Genomic DNA, 16,242 nt, shown 5'->3' with positions numbered 1-16,242 from the left:
AAAAAAAAAAGAAAGAGGACAGGTAGGTTTTACAGTTGAACTCTCAAAAGTTAGGAAACAAGAAAGCCAAGGTATTTCTGCTCCACTGTATGCGAGACAAGTTTTTGTTCATATTAATCTCCCTTCCCCCACCTCAAGTTTTAGGCACCTGCAGTTAGCAACTTGTAATGATTATTTATTTTTATATTTTTACCTTATTTTCACTTCTGATATTGTGTCTCAGACTTTTTGTATAAGTCCTGCTTCTAAAGTCCAAATTTTAGTAATTTTATCAGTGCCCATTTACCCTACTTTATTTCTTAAACCCAGCAGTACCACCTGCCTTAGGTTCACCTGAGAAAGTAAAGCTGTGACTGTCATGCTAGTTTAGTGCCTATGATCACTTGAACTGCTGGCAAAGCCAATGAAAGGATTTCTTTTGATTCTTGTGAAACTCAGAATGGTCCCAGAGCTGTAAAATCATGTGATGCATACAGATTTTTACTATTATTTTTAGTTATAGAGGCTAAATAGTGCACAAAGTTTTACCATTACTACTTGTTATGCAGCCTAGATCATAACCAGGTAAGTATGTTTTACTATGTGCTTTTCACCAGCCCACTCAAAGGTACTTCCCTTCAGTGAGAGCTACTTAAAGGTCAAATATAAATTTTCTACATCTGCAATGTGGCGGTTAACAGTGAAGCTTTTTTTCCTTTTTTAATGATAGGAAAGATTTTTGCTTTGAATAGAACCCTACCATTTAAAATAACTGGATTTACTGTTTTTGCTGAATATTAAAGATTACCTTTTGGGTAGGTGACAAACCTGGGATGTTTCAGCAAAAAAGGTGACAATTTTATGAATGACTGAAAATAAATGGTCAGAATAGAAACAATGATGCAAATGTAATCACAGCAGCTGTTGGCTTAAAATGGTATTTAAAGGCCTGTTTTATGTGAATAGGCTTATAGGTGTTGATATATGCATTATAAGGGGTCAAGATGGGAAGCAGGGGTTAACTGGTTAGGATGCAGGCTCCACTCTTTTAGATGTCAGCAGCTTGGAGGTGGGATGCTGTGAGGCCCACAGCTCCCCTCCAGTAAGGTGCATGAGATGGGCTGCTGGTATGTGCCCTTGGTCCATGGTGGCCTTGGGAACAGCAGTGACTTGGATTTCAATTGTTACTTATTACTGAGGTTCTAAATAAAAAGTAATGGTAAGATACTTATGTCTTTTGGTTTCTGTTAACTGTTTCTCTGGTGTTTGGGGAATGGGGTGTTCATATGTGTAATACGTTGTCAGTCTGAACATATATACTAGATGGAAACGGACCTTCAGGTTGAAAGTTTTGGCATCAAAATATTTTTAATTTTCTTTTCTTTTTAATAGTTTAGAACCTTATGAAATAGCTTAGCTTTGGAAATAATTACAGATATTTTTAAATTCTAATATTTGTGCGTGTGTTAATAGAATCAGGTTAATATTTCTGAAGTTGATCTCCTATTTGACAAGCATGATGTACGTAACTTCTAAAAGAAAGGTAACTGCAACCTTACAGGGACAGTTGAAGGACTAACGAGTTAAATTTTTATGTATATGTAAGCTACAAACTCTTGTTTCTTCCTCAGCCAGTCTCCTAGTTAGCTGAAAGAAGCAAAAATGGCCATGACTACATTCAGCTGTGATTTATATTGTATTTTTCCTGTTGTAAGATTTATAATTGTCTATATTACCTACATTGATTCAGGTCCTAGAAAAATTTTAAGTAACTTCCTGCTATAGGACTGGGAGAGAATTTTATAAGCTATTTTACAGAATTATAAGGAGATAGCAGAACCCTAATATTTAGGTTCCTGACATTTCGTGTTGTAAAAGATTTATGTAAAATTTTTATTTGAGAAATTCTCACCTTCTTGGTTTTAGTAGTTCTTTAATGTTCATTAGAGTGCCCTTAAATTACAGAAGGGGGTTTTTTTCAGTGCATGTGCTGGGAAGCATGAAGAGTTTAATGCTGTGTGTTTCATTGCCCTTGGAAGTAGCACTTGTTTTTCCATATCTCTTCAGAATTATTTATAATATATTATCCCAGATGCAAACAGATATGCCTTTCTGCTCATTGCTACTTATTCTCTGCACACTATAGGCATAAAACAAAATTACCTTAATACAGCAGGTGTGCTTCAAGTGCTTGTGCATTTTCCCATTCCACTGTGGGTGCTAATTTCAACAGCCATTCCAGGACTGATGCTCAGTTCATCTGGGCTCTCAGCACCAGACCTTTCATTGGAGCCCCTGCTGAAAGCCCAAATCCCAGCAGGGGCTCCAGTGAGTCATCAGGTTCTGCTAACAACCAGTCATCTCATTACTATCTAAAATTGTCTCCTCCATACATCTCTGGATCTTTCACTCTTTATGTCCTTTCCAAAGGTTTTACTATTCAGCTCATTGGGCCTAAGGTCTGTTTCCAGTGGGTGCCTGTACACTAGTGCGGAGGCTGCTCTGATGCACTGTGATTATGCATGTGCCCCCCCAGAATTATGCATGGGGTGGATGTGGGCTGCCCACTGTGGTCTTGGGACTCTCTGCCCTGTTTCCTTTTGCCTCACGAGTTGCACACCTCCTGCTGCCAGTTGGGCTGGGGGGATGGTATGGCCAGCATGCGTCTCCCGGGGCAAAAGGCAGCAGGGCACATAGCCCCGAGCCCGCAATGGGAAGCCAGCATCTGTCCTCACCCCTCTTTACTCTGCTCCTAAAAGTGTCCCTGTGCTTAAAAATGGCGGTATGGGCACTTGAACTAAAGCTTGTCAAATGATCTCTAGTTCAAGCACCAGTGCTGCCATTTTTAAGCACAGGGACATTTTTAGGAGCCGAGCAGGGTGAGGGTGGAGGTAGGCTGCCTGCTGTGGGCTCTGGACTGTCCGCCCTGCTGCCTTTTGTCCTGGGAGCCACATACTGTCCAGGCTGCATCCCCTGCCCGCTTGGCAGTGGAAGGCACAATTTGCTGCCTTCAGTGCCACCGGGCAGGCAGGAGGGGCACGGCCAGCATGCAGCTCCCAGGGCAAAAGGCAGCAGGACTGACAGCCTCGAGCCCACAGCAGGCAGCCTGCATCCACCCCACACAAATCTAGGGGGGCACATGCTCCTCTGCTTTCCCCAGGGGGTGCAAACAGTGGAGGGGACCTACCCCTCCCCTTAACTCTGTGCGCCCACTGGACAAGCTGCCTGTGGCTCAGTCCTACTTCCCACCCAGGCATCCCATTCACCACCCTTGTTGGGCAGCGCCCCCAGCCTCAGCTTCAGCTTCTGCCCCAGCCCCTACTCCACTCCCTCCCTCACCATGGGGGCCTCCATCTGCCCCCCCATACCCTTTCCCTCCCCCATGCCCCTTCTCCTCCACAGACTTATGTGCAGGGCGCTGCTCTGTATACTGCTGGACTGTGCTCCTGTAAATCAGTTATCAAATTGGTATTGGCCAATATGCCTGGTGAATAATCAGCTGTTGGTATTGGTCAAGAAAATCTCTATCAGTGCACCCCGATGTGAAAATCTCCAGAGTCATCATACAGTAGCCCATAGGTCTATCCATCCCTGCATTAAAGCAGAGCACAGGTATTCTGGCCAAAGATCATGAGATTGACCATTGTCATCTTTCTCATTCCTGTGTAGGAATTCAGAACCATGAGACAAATCCGTAGGCAGCTCTAGGATATAATGAAGTGGGGTGTGTCATACTGCCCCTTACATCATGGTTGGGGATGAGGTTGAGGTGATGTTGGACCCCCCAGGCCAGCAGGGAGCACTGGGGAGCAGGGCAGGGAGCAGGTGCAGGAAGGGAGGACTGCCCCTTGTCACCACTGTCTCAGGCTGACCCAGGCATGGGGAGAGCCATAGAGTCTCTCCTCATCTCATGGGAACTGGTCAGCAGAGAAGTGGCTGCGCAGTGTGCTAGGCTCAGCCAGGGACAGCGGCAGGAGTGGATGGTGGATTCTTCCTTCCTGTGCCTGCTCCCAGCTTCTGCTCCCATCTCCAAGTGGCTCCTTTTGGCAGGGAGCAGACACTGGAAGGAGGAGCCTGTCCTCCACCCCTGCCATTGTCCCTGGCAGAGTCTGGGTCCCTGTGCAGCTGCTTCTTGCTGCCCTCAGCTGGAGCAGGGCAGAAGTAGCTCTGGAGCTCCCTCTATGCCCAGGTCAGTTAGGAATAGTGAGCAGTTCCCCACTTCCTGCTCCTGCTCCCTCCCCAGTCCCCCATTTTCCCCTGTTGGCCCTGGGGCTCTAGCTTCTGTGGAACCCTGTATGGCAGGGGTGGGCAACATACAGCCTGTGGGCCAGATTTTGCCCACAAAGGGATTTTATCCAGCCTGTGATGGGTCCCTCGTCTTTGGCAGAGGGCAACCTGGGCCATGGCATGTAAAGCCAGTCCTGCTGCCTCCAGGTGAGGGTGGCATGATGGCTGGACTCAGCTTCCCAGCAGTCCTCATGGTGGCAGCTCATGCTGCCTGGTTGCTAATACCAGTCTGACCTGCACCCACCACTGGGGGCCCCAGACAGAACGGATGGGCAGGGTCTCCATGGAGCCTGCCCCCTCAACCCCCCGCCCACTGCACTGGGCAAGATCAGCACCTAGACCACCCCCCACCGCCAGCCCACAGCAGCTCACCCAAAACTCATGAAATGGCTCTTCAGCCCAAATAATTGCCTGCCCCTGTTTTATGGAGTGCAGGGCTCAGCTGGAGACAGCAGCAGCAGAAGGTAGGTGTGACCACACTGCTGGACCCCAACCCTGGATCCACCTCTAGACAAACCTATGTGGCTGTTTGGTTTCTATTTTCAGCAGCTGTGCAGCACAAGCACTGTAATCCACAGGAAGCTTAACTTGCTATGGCATTAAGCAAAATGTCTTGTCTGCACTTTATAGGTGCCAGAGTAGCAGTACTTTTACTGGCACAAGCAGACCTCTTCATCAGCTCCATCACCCTTTTCCTCTTTGGCTCATAAGCAGTCCTTCTGATTATCAAGAGATGCAAATTTCCCCCCTCAAATTTCAGCTTCTAGTTCATCAAGCTGGGAGCTACTTTGTCCATGCCAGGCATGCTTGGGCCCATGCAAGACAAATGGGTGTGTCCAGGGAGTCAACTTAGCTGTCTAATAATCCACTTCAGCTCAGTGTGTTTGTTTCCAGCTCTCTTTCCCTTTCCCTATTTTGAAATCATCATCATTATAACCCTAGTTTAGACTTAGTTACCTCAAATATATGCAGCTATATAAAAGAAAAGGGTGGAAGGTAAAGAGATCCTAATTATGTATCATCTCTTGTTTATATTTTTGATTCGCACTCATTTCCTTCATGTACTCTTCTGGAAACTTCTTTGAAGTCTTCAATAACACAAAAAATTAAGGAGCCGTGGAGATGGTATTTAAAATTACATGTTTTTTTTTTCTTTTTTCTTGCAACTTGCTTTGCATAAAACCAGAATAATGAAATCTTGGCTATTGCCATTGCTACCCTTTTAATGAATCTTTTCAAACCTGAGGGGTGGAAAGATATTCACCTCTGATCTTGGGATTGATGTGAAAACACACGTCTTACACACGTGTCCTGTGAAAGTATTTGTTTTGTATCACCATTTCCCATGTTTGATAGAGCTTTGAATGTTTTAGAATGGCTTTAAAAATAAGGCATCTCCTTTTATCAAGAAAGCGTTATAACGGAAGGTAAAATTCTCTGTAAATTTTAATGTTGGTTGCCTGAAGGAAGTTCTGCTTCATTTCCAGTTCTACTAAAGCAGCCATTTCAGCAGTTTCTGTTCATACTCAGATGCAAGACAAATTCAGACAGTCCTGGCTATAGTCTTTTTGCTAGATGATCCTATCCTCCTGGAATTCAGACTAATTCTTTCTGAAATAATCCAACCTCTGGACAACCTCTAGTGAAATGAATTGTGCCATTATGTGACAGTTGAGTGTGACAGCCTAATGAAGGGACCACTGTAGGTCATCAAAAAATACAACCAGTATGATTTAAGGATAAATCTCACTGTCCTCAAACTTTAAAAGGCATATTTGTTTGGAACAAAATGTACTGGAACTCCCCACATTTGCATAATCCATACTAAGCAAGGTGGAGGATATTAACTGTGAGCCATCTGTTGGCTCAGGCACTCCTTACTTGCCCTGCCAGTGCTTCTACTTTGCCATTGCTCTAATAAAAGCCACCATGCCTCCTTATCCCAGGAGTTTTGGGGTGCAATTTTGATGAAGTTGCCTGCCACACGGTTATACTGATCTCAGTGGCTTGGGAGGTGTTCAGTCCTGTCACAGCCCACCTTCAACTCCTTGGATTTGGAATTTGGTGAATCTGTTTCCAGAGTAAGATTCTGGGGCTCCATCTGCTCCTCACATCCCAACCTTACACCACCTTGATGTTAAGTATCTTGTTTGGCAAGTTACTTATCAGAGCTGTCGCAATCTTGACTCTAGCTTCAGTGTCTGGTTGCTCTATGCTTTATGCCCATCTTAGTCTTGTCCAATTCTTCCAACCTAAATGTCTGCTGCACTTCATTGCACTGTCTGCCTTGGCATGTAAAATATATCAGCTTTACTACCGTTGCATCTAAGCTTTAGGTTTCAAGTGTCCTTCATGTCCTTCTCCTGGTAACAGACTTGAGGGAGCAAATGCCTGTTCTTTTCCTGGCTCTGAACTTCCCATCCTGCCCCATTATGCTCTCATCAGATCCTTAGGTCCACAGGGAGGTTTCTGTGCTGCCACACTTGAGGCTCTGTACCAGTTTTCACACCCCTCCTCAGCCATTGGCTTCACCAAGCATCCTGGCATCTCAGTCTCTCTCTCTCCCTTTGTAATGAATCACAATTCTGATTCCCTCTTAACTGGCAAGACTGCCCACTGCAGGCCAGCTGTTTCTTGAAAACGGGGTGGGATGCTGCCATCACTCCAGCTGCTCTCCATGTTGTTCTTCCTAATGCCGACATGGTAAGCTCTTCTTTAACCTCTTTTTGCTCTCATTCTCATTGCACCATCTTTTCTGTGATCAGAGTTGCTATAAGCTCAAGTTACAGGGCTTATGTGGTGGGGGGAGGTGCACATTGATTAATGGAAGTGTAATTGTAGGCTCCTGGAAAACAGTGGGGCTAATAACTGGATACAGCAGGGATGGTTTTTATGGGACTTGGAGGCTGAAACTTTTTTCCCCCAATCTTTGAACTGGGATCAAGACTTAGAAATGTGTGCTGGTTCTCAAAGCCCACCAAAGTGTGGTACAAGTCCCACCAAAGTGCCTATGTCCTGGCAAATTTTTGGAACCATCGGACCTTTAAATTAGGCAGATTAGGTAATCAGTTTTCATTAGTTTTCTGCATTCAAAATGGGCTATGATTATTCAAGAGGGTTAAATGGGGGGAAATGGACTTGGAAGGGAGAGATCATGTGTATATAATAGTTGGGGCTGAGGGTGGAAGATAGAGTCCAGTTCTTTGTCCACTTATATTTCACTTGTCTATTGTGGTTCCTGCTGAATATGGAAACTGGAAATTATTCTGGCAGCAGTAGCATGGGATTCCAATGACCTCTCTTTCTTTGTGGGGAAAGGAAACACAGCCCCATATTAATGTTTTGTGAAATATAGGAAAGCTTTACATTACACATTCAGTAGCAGAAATGTTGAAAATATAATTAAACACACATTTACATAAAAAGGTCTTGAAATTATTCTTCTATTTTCTGTACTATTTACTTTAACATTTAGGATTGTTTAGCTGTCAGTTGTTTCACACACCCTTGAAGTAAAAGTTGAATGCTATATCTTTAACATATACCATATTTATTCAAACACAAGATGAAGTTTCCTCCCCCTAATTGGCAAGGGGAAAAAGTAGGGCTGTGTGAAAGGGCACCATTTTGTTTTGACTGCTGTTTCAACATTTCAGCTGTTTCAGCTGTTTTGAAGCACTGTTCCTTTTCATTTTGTTGAAACTGTTTTCGCTGTTTTGACACGTTTCAACATTTCGCCCATAGGCTATAATGTGGAACAACTTTGTCATTTATTTCCTGATTCGAATGAAAACAGCTGGGATGGTAGCCTCCTGCTCAGGCCACAAAGCCTGTCAGTTTTCAAAGAGATAGGTGCCGGGGTTTCTGGGAAACTGCACCTCAAAAGCAGCATGTGTTCAGCAATGGAAGCCAACTATGAAGTTGATTAAATGCAACCAACACTGAGCATGACTATAAAACATGTGGCCTGTAGTGGGCAAACATGCTGATGGAAACCTACCTTTGTCTGTTTTTTTGCACCGGTTCTGGAAGCACTGCAATACCAGGTCAATGCATGGAGTGGGTGGTGCAAGCTCCAGTTCCACCACCCAATACCAAAAAAAAACAACTGCTCAATATAGACCTCCAATAGAGAACTTATTAGAAACAATCACCTGCCTGGGGAGTCCACCTGCATGGTCACAGTGCTTCCCCTGCCCTACAACAAGGACAGGGTAATGCAGCCCACCTGAATAAGACATCTGGTAGTGCCAACTAAGTGGAGTCCCCTTTACCACTAACTGTTTTTAAGGCCTGGTGAGTCAATACATTGCATACATTATTACTTTCTTTTCACTCCCACAGCTGAGCTGTACCTTTCCCTTTTCAAGTGATTCCTGTTTCTTTACCAGGCTTGGCAAACATGAAACAGGGCCCCCAAACAGGTCACCCATCTGTTACCCCCTCTCTCAGCCTGGTGCATTAGTGTGGTCTCGCCCCAGGTTGCCCTGCACCTCATTTGCATACAGATTTTTGGAGTATCCCAGGACTTGCAATGACAACACCCAGTTCCAGTCATGAATGGGAGCTAATTAGCACCAGGATTCTGTATGGGAGGTATCTGGAATACACACACACATACTGAGCAGTGCTGAGCTGTGGGGTCATCATGGCTTGAAATATTGTTGACTGGTGGGGTCCAGTCCAGTGAACTATGTTGCAAATCATAAGCCTTTGGACTAATATCATGCGTAGTTTACAATTAGCAATAATCGTGCCTTGGATTATCCTCATTGGCTACAATACTGCCACTGCTTCTGGAACTGGGTGTTGTCATTGCAAGTCCCAAATCATAAGCCTTTGGACTAATATCATGCATGGTTTATACTACATATAAGCAGGTGCCAAAATGCTGCTCAAAACTGTGTTTATTGAGTATCTGTGCTAAAACAGCAGCAGTTTCAAAAAAAGTAACATGCTTCAGTTCTGGATGAACTAAATATGTGTGTACTACATGCAGATTGCTACAGCTATGTTTAATTTCAAGGTTGTTGTTGCCAGGGGAGAAGTTGAGGGGGAAGCAGAGAGCGAAGGGGCTATCTGACTCCCCCCCAATTTATTCTCCCTGCTGCAGTAGTGGAAGAAGACAAATTCATGGTAAACCTCCAATAATTAGATTCTATACCTGGAAAATTATAACAAATTTATCAATAGAGTCCTAATATATTGAGGGGGGGGAAGGGGTCTTAAAATCAGGGGTCTAATTTGGGGGGGAGCAGGGGTCTTAAAATCAGAGTCATCTTCTAATCGGGTAAATACAGTAAACGTTTGGGGTATAAGTAAGCATATAGCATCAGTTCTTGTGCAAACTGTTCTTCGGATAAATGTTGCTAAGTTCAGGTTGTAATTAAAGCAGTGGAAACGGGCAGGGTGATCATCAGTGTACTGCAGTTTTAATATATGAAGTAACAAGGTCAAGAAAGCTGAAGTGAATATTTTAGATGATAGAAAAATTTTGTTTCTAATCATGTCCATTCTTGAGAGATCAGCCTTAACATGGTAACCGTTTTCTTATGTGCAGCAAAAAAAAGCAGGCTTTCAGCATTGCAGTTACCTAGTTCACTTGAATCCTTGATGGATATCAGCAAGGTACTTAACATCTTGTGTTTATTAAATATCCACGGCTCAGTGCAGAGCAATTGTGGTGCTTGCCCTGATGCTTTAGACATATCTCAGCTCTCATGGCTACAATGAGTAGCTGAAATGGAACGAATGATATTTGGGAGTCATGATTTAATGCTTGAGGTAAAATAGCTGGTCATTCATTAACGTGTGTTGAGAGTTGCTTCATGGGAAACAGCTGACGCTTCTAGAATTTGTTCCCTGGCTAGTAAATAGCACATCTCAGGACAGTTAAGGATGTGAAACGTTACCCTGAGAGAACTTTAATCACATGTAATTAATTTCATTTTCCCTATAAAATCTTATTTCAGGCACAGTGAAGGTCTTCCTGCAGAGTGCTCATTTCAGCAAAATTAAGTAATGGAAACTAAATCTGGCCATTCTCTGATAGTGTTGTATTGAATATGCCAGGTCTTTAGTGTCTACAGGCGAAAATGTTTAAATACCATGCTAAAAATGTCTTACAGGCATACTGTGATATTGCTGAAACTTCTGTCACTCAAACTAGTTGTTTCCTGCTGTGCCCTTGCTCTGTTCCATTTGTCTCTGCGTCCAAAACAGCTTTTCTCTGCTGTACAGAGAACCTCCCATCAATTTATACAAGGAATCCTTTACAGAGCATACCTTAAAACTCTAACCCCAAAATAATTGCTTTGATAAAGGTTGCTGAGATGCTGAGTAGCAGAGAAGAACAGAAACAGTTTAATAGGCAGTTGGAGGCTGAGCTGCTGCGGTCACAGGTTTTTTTCCTTTCCTTTGATACCTGGTTGAAAAAGTCAGTAAATAATTTCAGTCGATTGTAATTATCAAGTATTTCTTATGTCCTCTCCCCCATGCTGCTCTGTGTTTTCTGTGGCCCAATGGAGGCAGTAATGAAAAGCTTACATTTTCAACTTAGCCCAAAATAAAAGGGTTCACCTACGGCTCTGTGGTATTTTTATCTCTAACCGTTTTAAAAGCTCTTCCTGAACTGTTTCTTTTCTTCACATGTTGGACTCTTATAACTGGAGATGCTAGATCATTGGCATTCCCTCTCAAAAGCTTTGATATTTTTCTGCAGTTGAAGTCTAATTTATTTCCCTCCCTTAATTGCTTTTACATCACTGTCTGATAGTTTTCTGTGCATTCTTTTTCTTACATAAGCAAGCTTCTTGAAATCATTTTTTGCTATCAGATGTTTTCTATTTAGAGCTACTGTATAATGTAATGTTTTTCACAGTTTAGTAAGAGGGAAAAATAAGCATGGGAAAGGCTTTATTAAGGACTTGTCTATACATGGAGCTATTCAGACCAGTTAGTTCAGAATGCCTGTTCCTGAATCTTTCTGTGAATGCAGAACCCTATTTCGTTTCATTGCAGGTACCCCAGACATGTTCCTGCAGCTGTTGGCACTTGTCCATAGCTTGCAGTTCAGCTCAATGCCCATGCCTCCACTTGGTTCCCGAGCATGCTCAGTAGGGCTCTAGTCTGGCTATGCAGATACGCATCATGCTTACCCAGATGTGCATGTGAGACTGGATAAGTCCTGCAGTGGTAGCTATTCAAAAGCCTGCAACTAGTGAGTAGGTGAGGTTAAGAGAGGTAGATGTGTGGGGCTAGGAGAGAGAGAACAAGCCAGAGGGTGTGTGCTGCAGTGAAAGGGAGGAGGCATGATAGGGGATTCTGTTTTGCTTCTAGCAAAATATTAGAATCTGAAACTCTGCATAAGTGCCAAAAACTGCAGACAGCTCCATTTAGGCACACGATTCTGCCCTTAGTGTTATTCCAGTTCAGATTAATCGTTTTTTAAAGTAGATTGAGTTTGAAAAGAAATAAGTCTAACTCCGGATTAGAAGCATAACATTTGATGTTAGTTGGGAGCAGCTGTTGCTCTTTCAGTTGCACCCAACCTTAGAGTATAAACAAGGATTGCCAAGTGAAACAGGACAGCTGTGGCAGGATGCAACCCACCATAGTTGATCTGCTCCATTGGAAGAAACGCACAAAGCATGGTGTCTTGCATTGGGCAGGGGCCCAATCCTGTAAGACAATGGCAGTGTGTTCCCCGCTTACAGAGATTCCATGGAGATTCCTTGGGGCACATCTCTGTAAGTGGGGAACCGTGGCTTTCCCTGCTTCCAGAGACGTGTCCTGGTGATTGATTGGGATGTGTCTCTAAGAGGGGAAAGCCAGGCTGGTGCTCTCAGGGCTTGAGGGGGGATTGGGCCCCATAGGCCCCAGAAACACCTGCCTAGAGCGACTGGAACATAAAGCAAGCAGACATTGCTCCACTTAAGCAACAGAAATTATTACCACTTTCATTGCACCCAAGCAGAATGGTATGGTACACCAGGCAAGTGGCCGGGCAGGCACCGCTGCTGCTTTGCAGGAGAGGATATACCACATGCAGGCAGGATGGTGCCTGCTTTAGTCAGCCCACACGGCAGCATGCTGCTCCACCTTCCTGCTGGACTCCAGCCTGGGACTTTTGACCAACCAGCCAGGACTAGCCTATGAAATTCGGGAGCGTCCTAGCCAAACTGGGACGTGGTCACCTTAGGCATTTGTGATGCAACAAGGGGTGGGGATGTCCATTTGCTTGACCTTTATGCCACCATAAAAATGTTACGGCAGCACAAGGGCAATGTCTGTTTCTATCCTTAGTGTAAGCTTACCCAATGCTGCAGTCTTTCAAAGGATATCACAGCAGCCATGCTCCTCTTTTGAGGTATATTTTGTCCAGGCATGCTTTACGGCAGTAGGCCTCTGCCAGAGGCTGAAATGCACTATTTTGCCTTCTGTATTGCAATCAGGGTTATTCACAAATACCAGTTTCCCTATTCAGGGCCTTATTTTACATAAGTAGATTCTAACCTTTTCAATTTTTTTTTTTTTTGTAGGTTTGCAGCAATTCAAATTAGTGTGTCAGAACCAATTATCCCATTTAGGGAGACTATAACAAGACCTCCAAAAGTTGACATGGTGAATGAAGAAATAGGAAAGCAGCAGAAAGTTGCAGTGATACACCAAACTAAAGAAGACCAAAATAAAATCCCTGAAGGAGTTCAGGTGGATTCTGATGGACTCATAACAATTTCTACACCAAATAAATATGCAACTCTCAGTGTAAGAGCCATGCCACTTCCAGAAGAGGCAACTCGGCTCCTTGAAGAAAATAGTGACTTAATTCGTACTATGGACCAGTTCAATGCATCTTTGAATGAGGATAAAAAAACCCATGAGATAAATCAAAAGACCCTTGACAGGATACAAGAATTTAAACAAAAAATGGAGCAAAATCTTCAAGGAAGAAAGTGGAGAAATGCTGTTGATCAGATTTGGTCATTTGGTCCACGAAAGTGTGGGCCTAATATTTTGTTGCACAGGTTTGAAGGCTACAAAAAATCTGTATGGCAGTGTCTTGATAAGACTACTAAGGAGGTTAGTAAATATCGAGATTTTGACAACAGCATAGTAAGTGGGTTTCAGTTGGCTACACTTTCAGGTCCTATGTGTGAAGAACCTCTCATGGGTGTCTGTTTTATAGTGGAAAAATGGGACATCAGTAAAGTTGAAGAGATAATGTCAACTAAAAGGCAACAGTCAGAGGAGCGTGATGCTACAGAATGGAAACAGGATGAAGATGAAGCCACCTGTCTTTCAAGAAGTCATATCACTGAATGCTCCAGTGAAGATAAAGAATTTGAAGATAGTAGTCAAGGTAGTCCAAAATCATCTGAGAAAGCAAGTAAACGCAAAGGGGAAGCTTTGCTTGCAGATTGCTATGGACCTTTCTCTGGACAACTGATTGCCACCATGAAAGAGGCTTGCCGTTATGCATTGCAAGCAAAACCACAGAGACTTATGGCCGCCATGTATACATGTGAAATCATGGCCACTGCAGAAGTACTGGGTAAGAAGGACAATTTAAATCCATAAATAATTCCCTTGTTGAATGTTAAATCTAAGAGTTTTATGCATTATATTGGGTCAGAAAGCTTAACTTGATTAAATGTTTTACTAGAAGTATTTTATAGTTCTCCAGTGGAGGTGTACCATAAATCTCTGGTGCCTATAATAGTGATATCATACTGAATGGAAAAAAAATAACAAAATGTCTTTATGCTTTTGTATTAGATAGACATAGGACTATAATACTCTTCTGGAAACAGAAGATGCAAAACAATCACTGTCTGACAAGATTTAAATTTCAGCTGTAATAGATTCACCCAAATATTAAAATGCTGCTCCAAAATTTAAACATTTATGCCTTTGTAGTATCCAGAAGGCATCAAGATGTAATTAGAAAGCAGACAATAATGCAGCAGAAAATTGAGAGGAAAGTTCTTTTTGCTGTATGCTAAGAGCAAAGACTTGGTTATAGATCCCAGGTCACCACTGATTTAAGAAGTTAATATAATCATTAGTATATAAAGGAAAGAGGGAATCTTAAACGATTTTAACATCCTGTTAGTAGCTTTTTCTGGTAACCTCCTTTTCTGTCTCATTGGTATGTAAGTTACTTATTTTGTAAACCCACTGAATGTCAAATTGGTGTAATTTATGTTACTGCACCACTTACATCTACTTGAGCCTGTTTTTATGACTTACTTACAATTGCCATTTAAGTCACCCTTGATTTTTTAATTATGCCCATAGATTTTCATGTTGTAGACACTTCCTGCTGCAACAAGTTGGGTCCAGTACCTTGAGGTTTTCTTTCAATTTTCATTGCCCCAAATGCACTACTCACAACTGAAGTTAGTGTATCTCATGTGCAGTAATTTAAAATAGAATGAAGGTTTTATATGTATTGGAAATGGTATGAGTTACGGAAAACAAGAAACTCATTTCATGGGCAAAACATAAGATTGATTGTGTGTGGTTAATGTGGTGTGGTATGGTGCGGTGAAGAGAAATGCTTTGGCTTTTAGTAGGTGCTCTGTATGTTCTGTGCTTCCATTCAGTGCTGGAAGCACTCCAAGATCTAAAAGCTTGATGAGTCTGATGCATGGGGTACAGGAGGCGCACAACAATGTAGAATACACTTCTGTATAGAATCTAAAAGTGTAGCTTTCTGTACTTTTTAACCTATTTGGCACATTTACTGTATTATTCTGATTATAAGTCTACCTTTTTTTTCTCTAAAAAAAGACATAAAATTGCACTCAAATTCTATGTGGGGTCAATCTGTAATCAGTCCCCCATCAGTCTTCATTTTTGTACTTGCAGTATTTTGTGTCTGCTGTAAAAATAGCAAGTCAGAATTTTTTCAATGCAGTTTTTATTTTAGTATATTTTAAATATATTTAACCCTTTGGATGCTTTCTTTGGTTATTTGATTCTCCCGTGGGATTTTTTTTATCTGTTGCATTTATCTGTAGTTATCAACTTATATTTAGGAAAAGGGCTGCTTTCCCTAGAATTGAACCTTCAAATGTAGGGTTGACTTACAGTAGGGTAAGAATTCATGTCAGAATAAGAGATGCTTCTAAATTTAAATGAGCAAAAATAGCAATCCCTCTTCCAGGAGTATAGAAAGTCCATCTGGAGCAGAACTGGCACATTCCCCCTGCATAAGGAGGGGCTGAATGCTGAAGACTGCTCAGCTCCCAAGGTCCTCGCACGACAGAAAGCCTGGCTGCATACCACGGTGTGCAGAATGTGGCGGAGGCAGGAGCATCCACTGATGGCGCAGTCCTCCAGTTCTTCATCCCTGTAGCTGCCTCTGTATCCAGCCTGGCCCTGCCTGCTAGCATATCTCCCTTGTCCACATTTTGCCAACTTGATTAAGTTTTAGATGATGGATTAAGGCCAGAAATGGCTGGCTTGAAAGAGCTGCTGTTGTGCCTAAAGATGGAAAAGTTGGAGAAGAAGGTAGGTAAGCTTAAAAATGAGATGAAAGCCCTAGACAGAAATGTGGTGGTCAATAGGAATTTTACATTTTTCCATGTTGCTCTGGAAATAATGTCAGACTTCTCCAATTGGCAGAAAATCCATGGTTTATAAGTATTGCCCACTGCTGCATCAGCAATACTTTACCTTAGAACCCTTCTGTACTCTGACCACGTATAATTCTAACTATGCACACCGCTTTTCAGACTACCAACATTCAGTGTCATTTTCTGCTATCTAAAGCTATGACCTCACTGTGAAAAAAGGTGATTTTTTTTTTTTTTTTTACTCTGGCATAACTGACACCCATCTTGCCATAAAAATCCAAGTTGAGATAAGGCTCTCTGGTTTTTACCACAGTGGGATTTAGTGAGACCAACCTCAGATTGGAGGTATAAGCACTGACTTCATATAGTTATAGCAAAGTCAGGCTTGCTTGTC

General features: G+C 42.7%; 1 protein-coding gene across 2 annotated transcripts in view; it reads left to right on the top strand.

Moving 5' to 3' along the window:
* EFL1 (elongation factor like GTPase 1) overlaps window positions 1–16,242 on the top strand; it is a 384,491-nt gene that overhangs the window by 148,885 nt on the left and 219,364 nt on the right. For both annotated transcript variants that reach the window (XM_019504107.1, XM_019504108.1), the window contains one exon: window positions 12,807–13,819. In XM_019504107.1, coding sequence (XP_019359652.1) covers window positions 12,807–13,819 — 1,013 coding nt within the window. The remainder of the gene's footprint in view (window positions 1–12,806; window positions 13,820–16,242) is intronic.

Source organism: Gavialis gangeticus, unplaced genomic scaffold (genome assembly GCF_001723915.1).
Source record: "Gavialis gangeticus isolate Ggan-Ray unplaced genomic scaffold, GavGan_comp1, whole genome shotgun sequence".
NCBI lineage: Eukaryota > Metazoa > Chordata > Crocodylia > Gavialidae > Gavialis > Gavialis gangeticus.
This window is presented reverse-complemented; position numbering and strand designations above follow the sequence as displayed.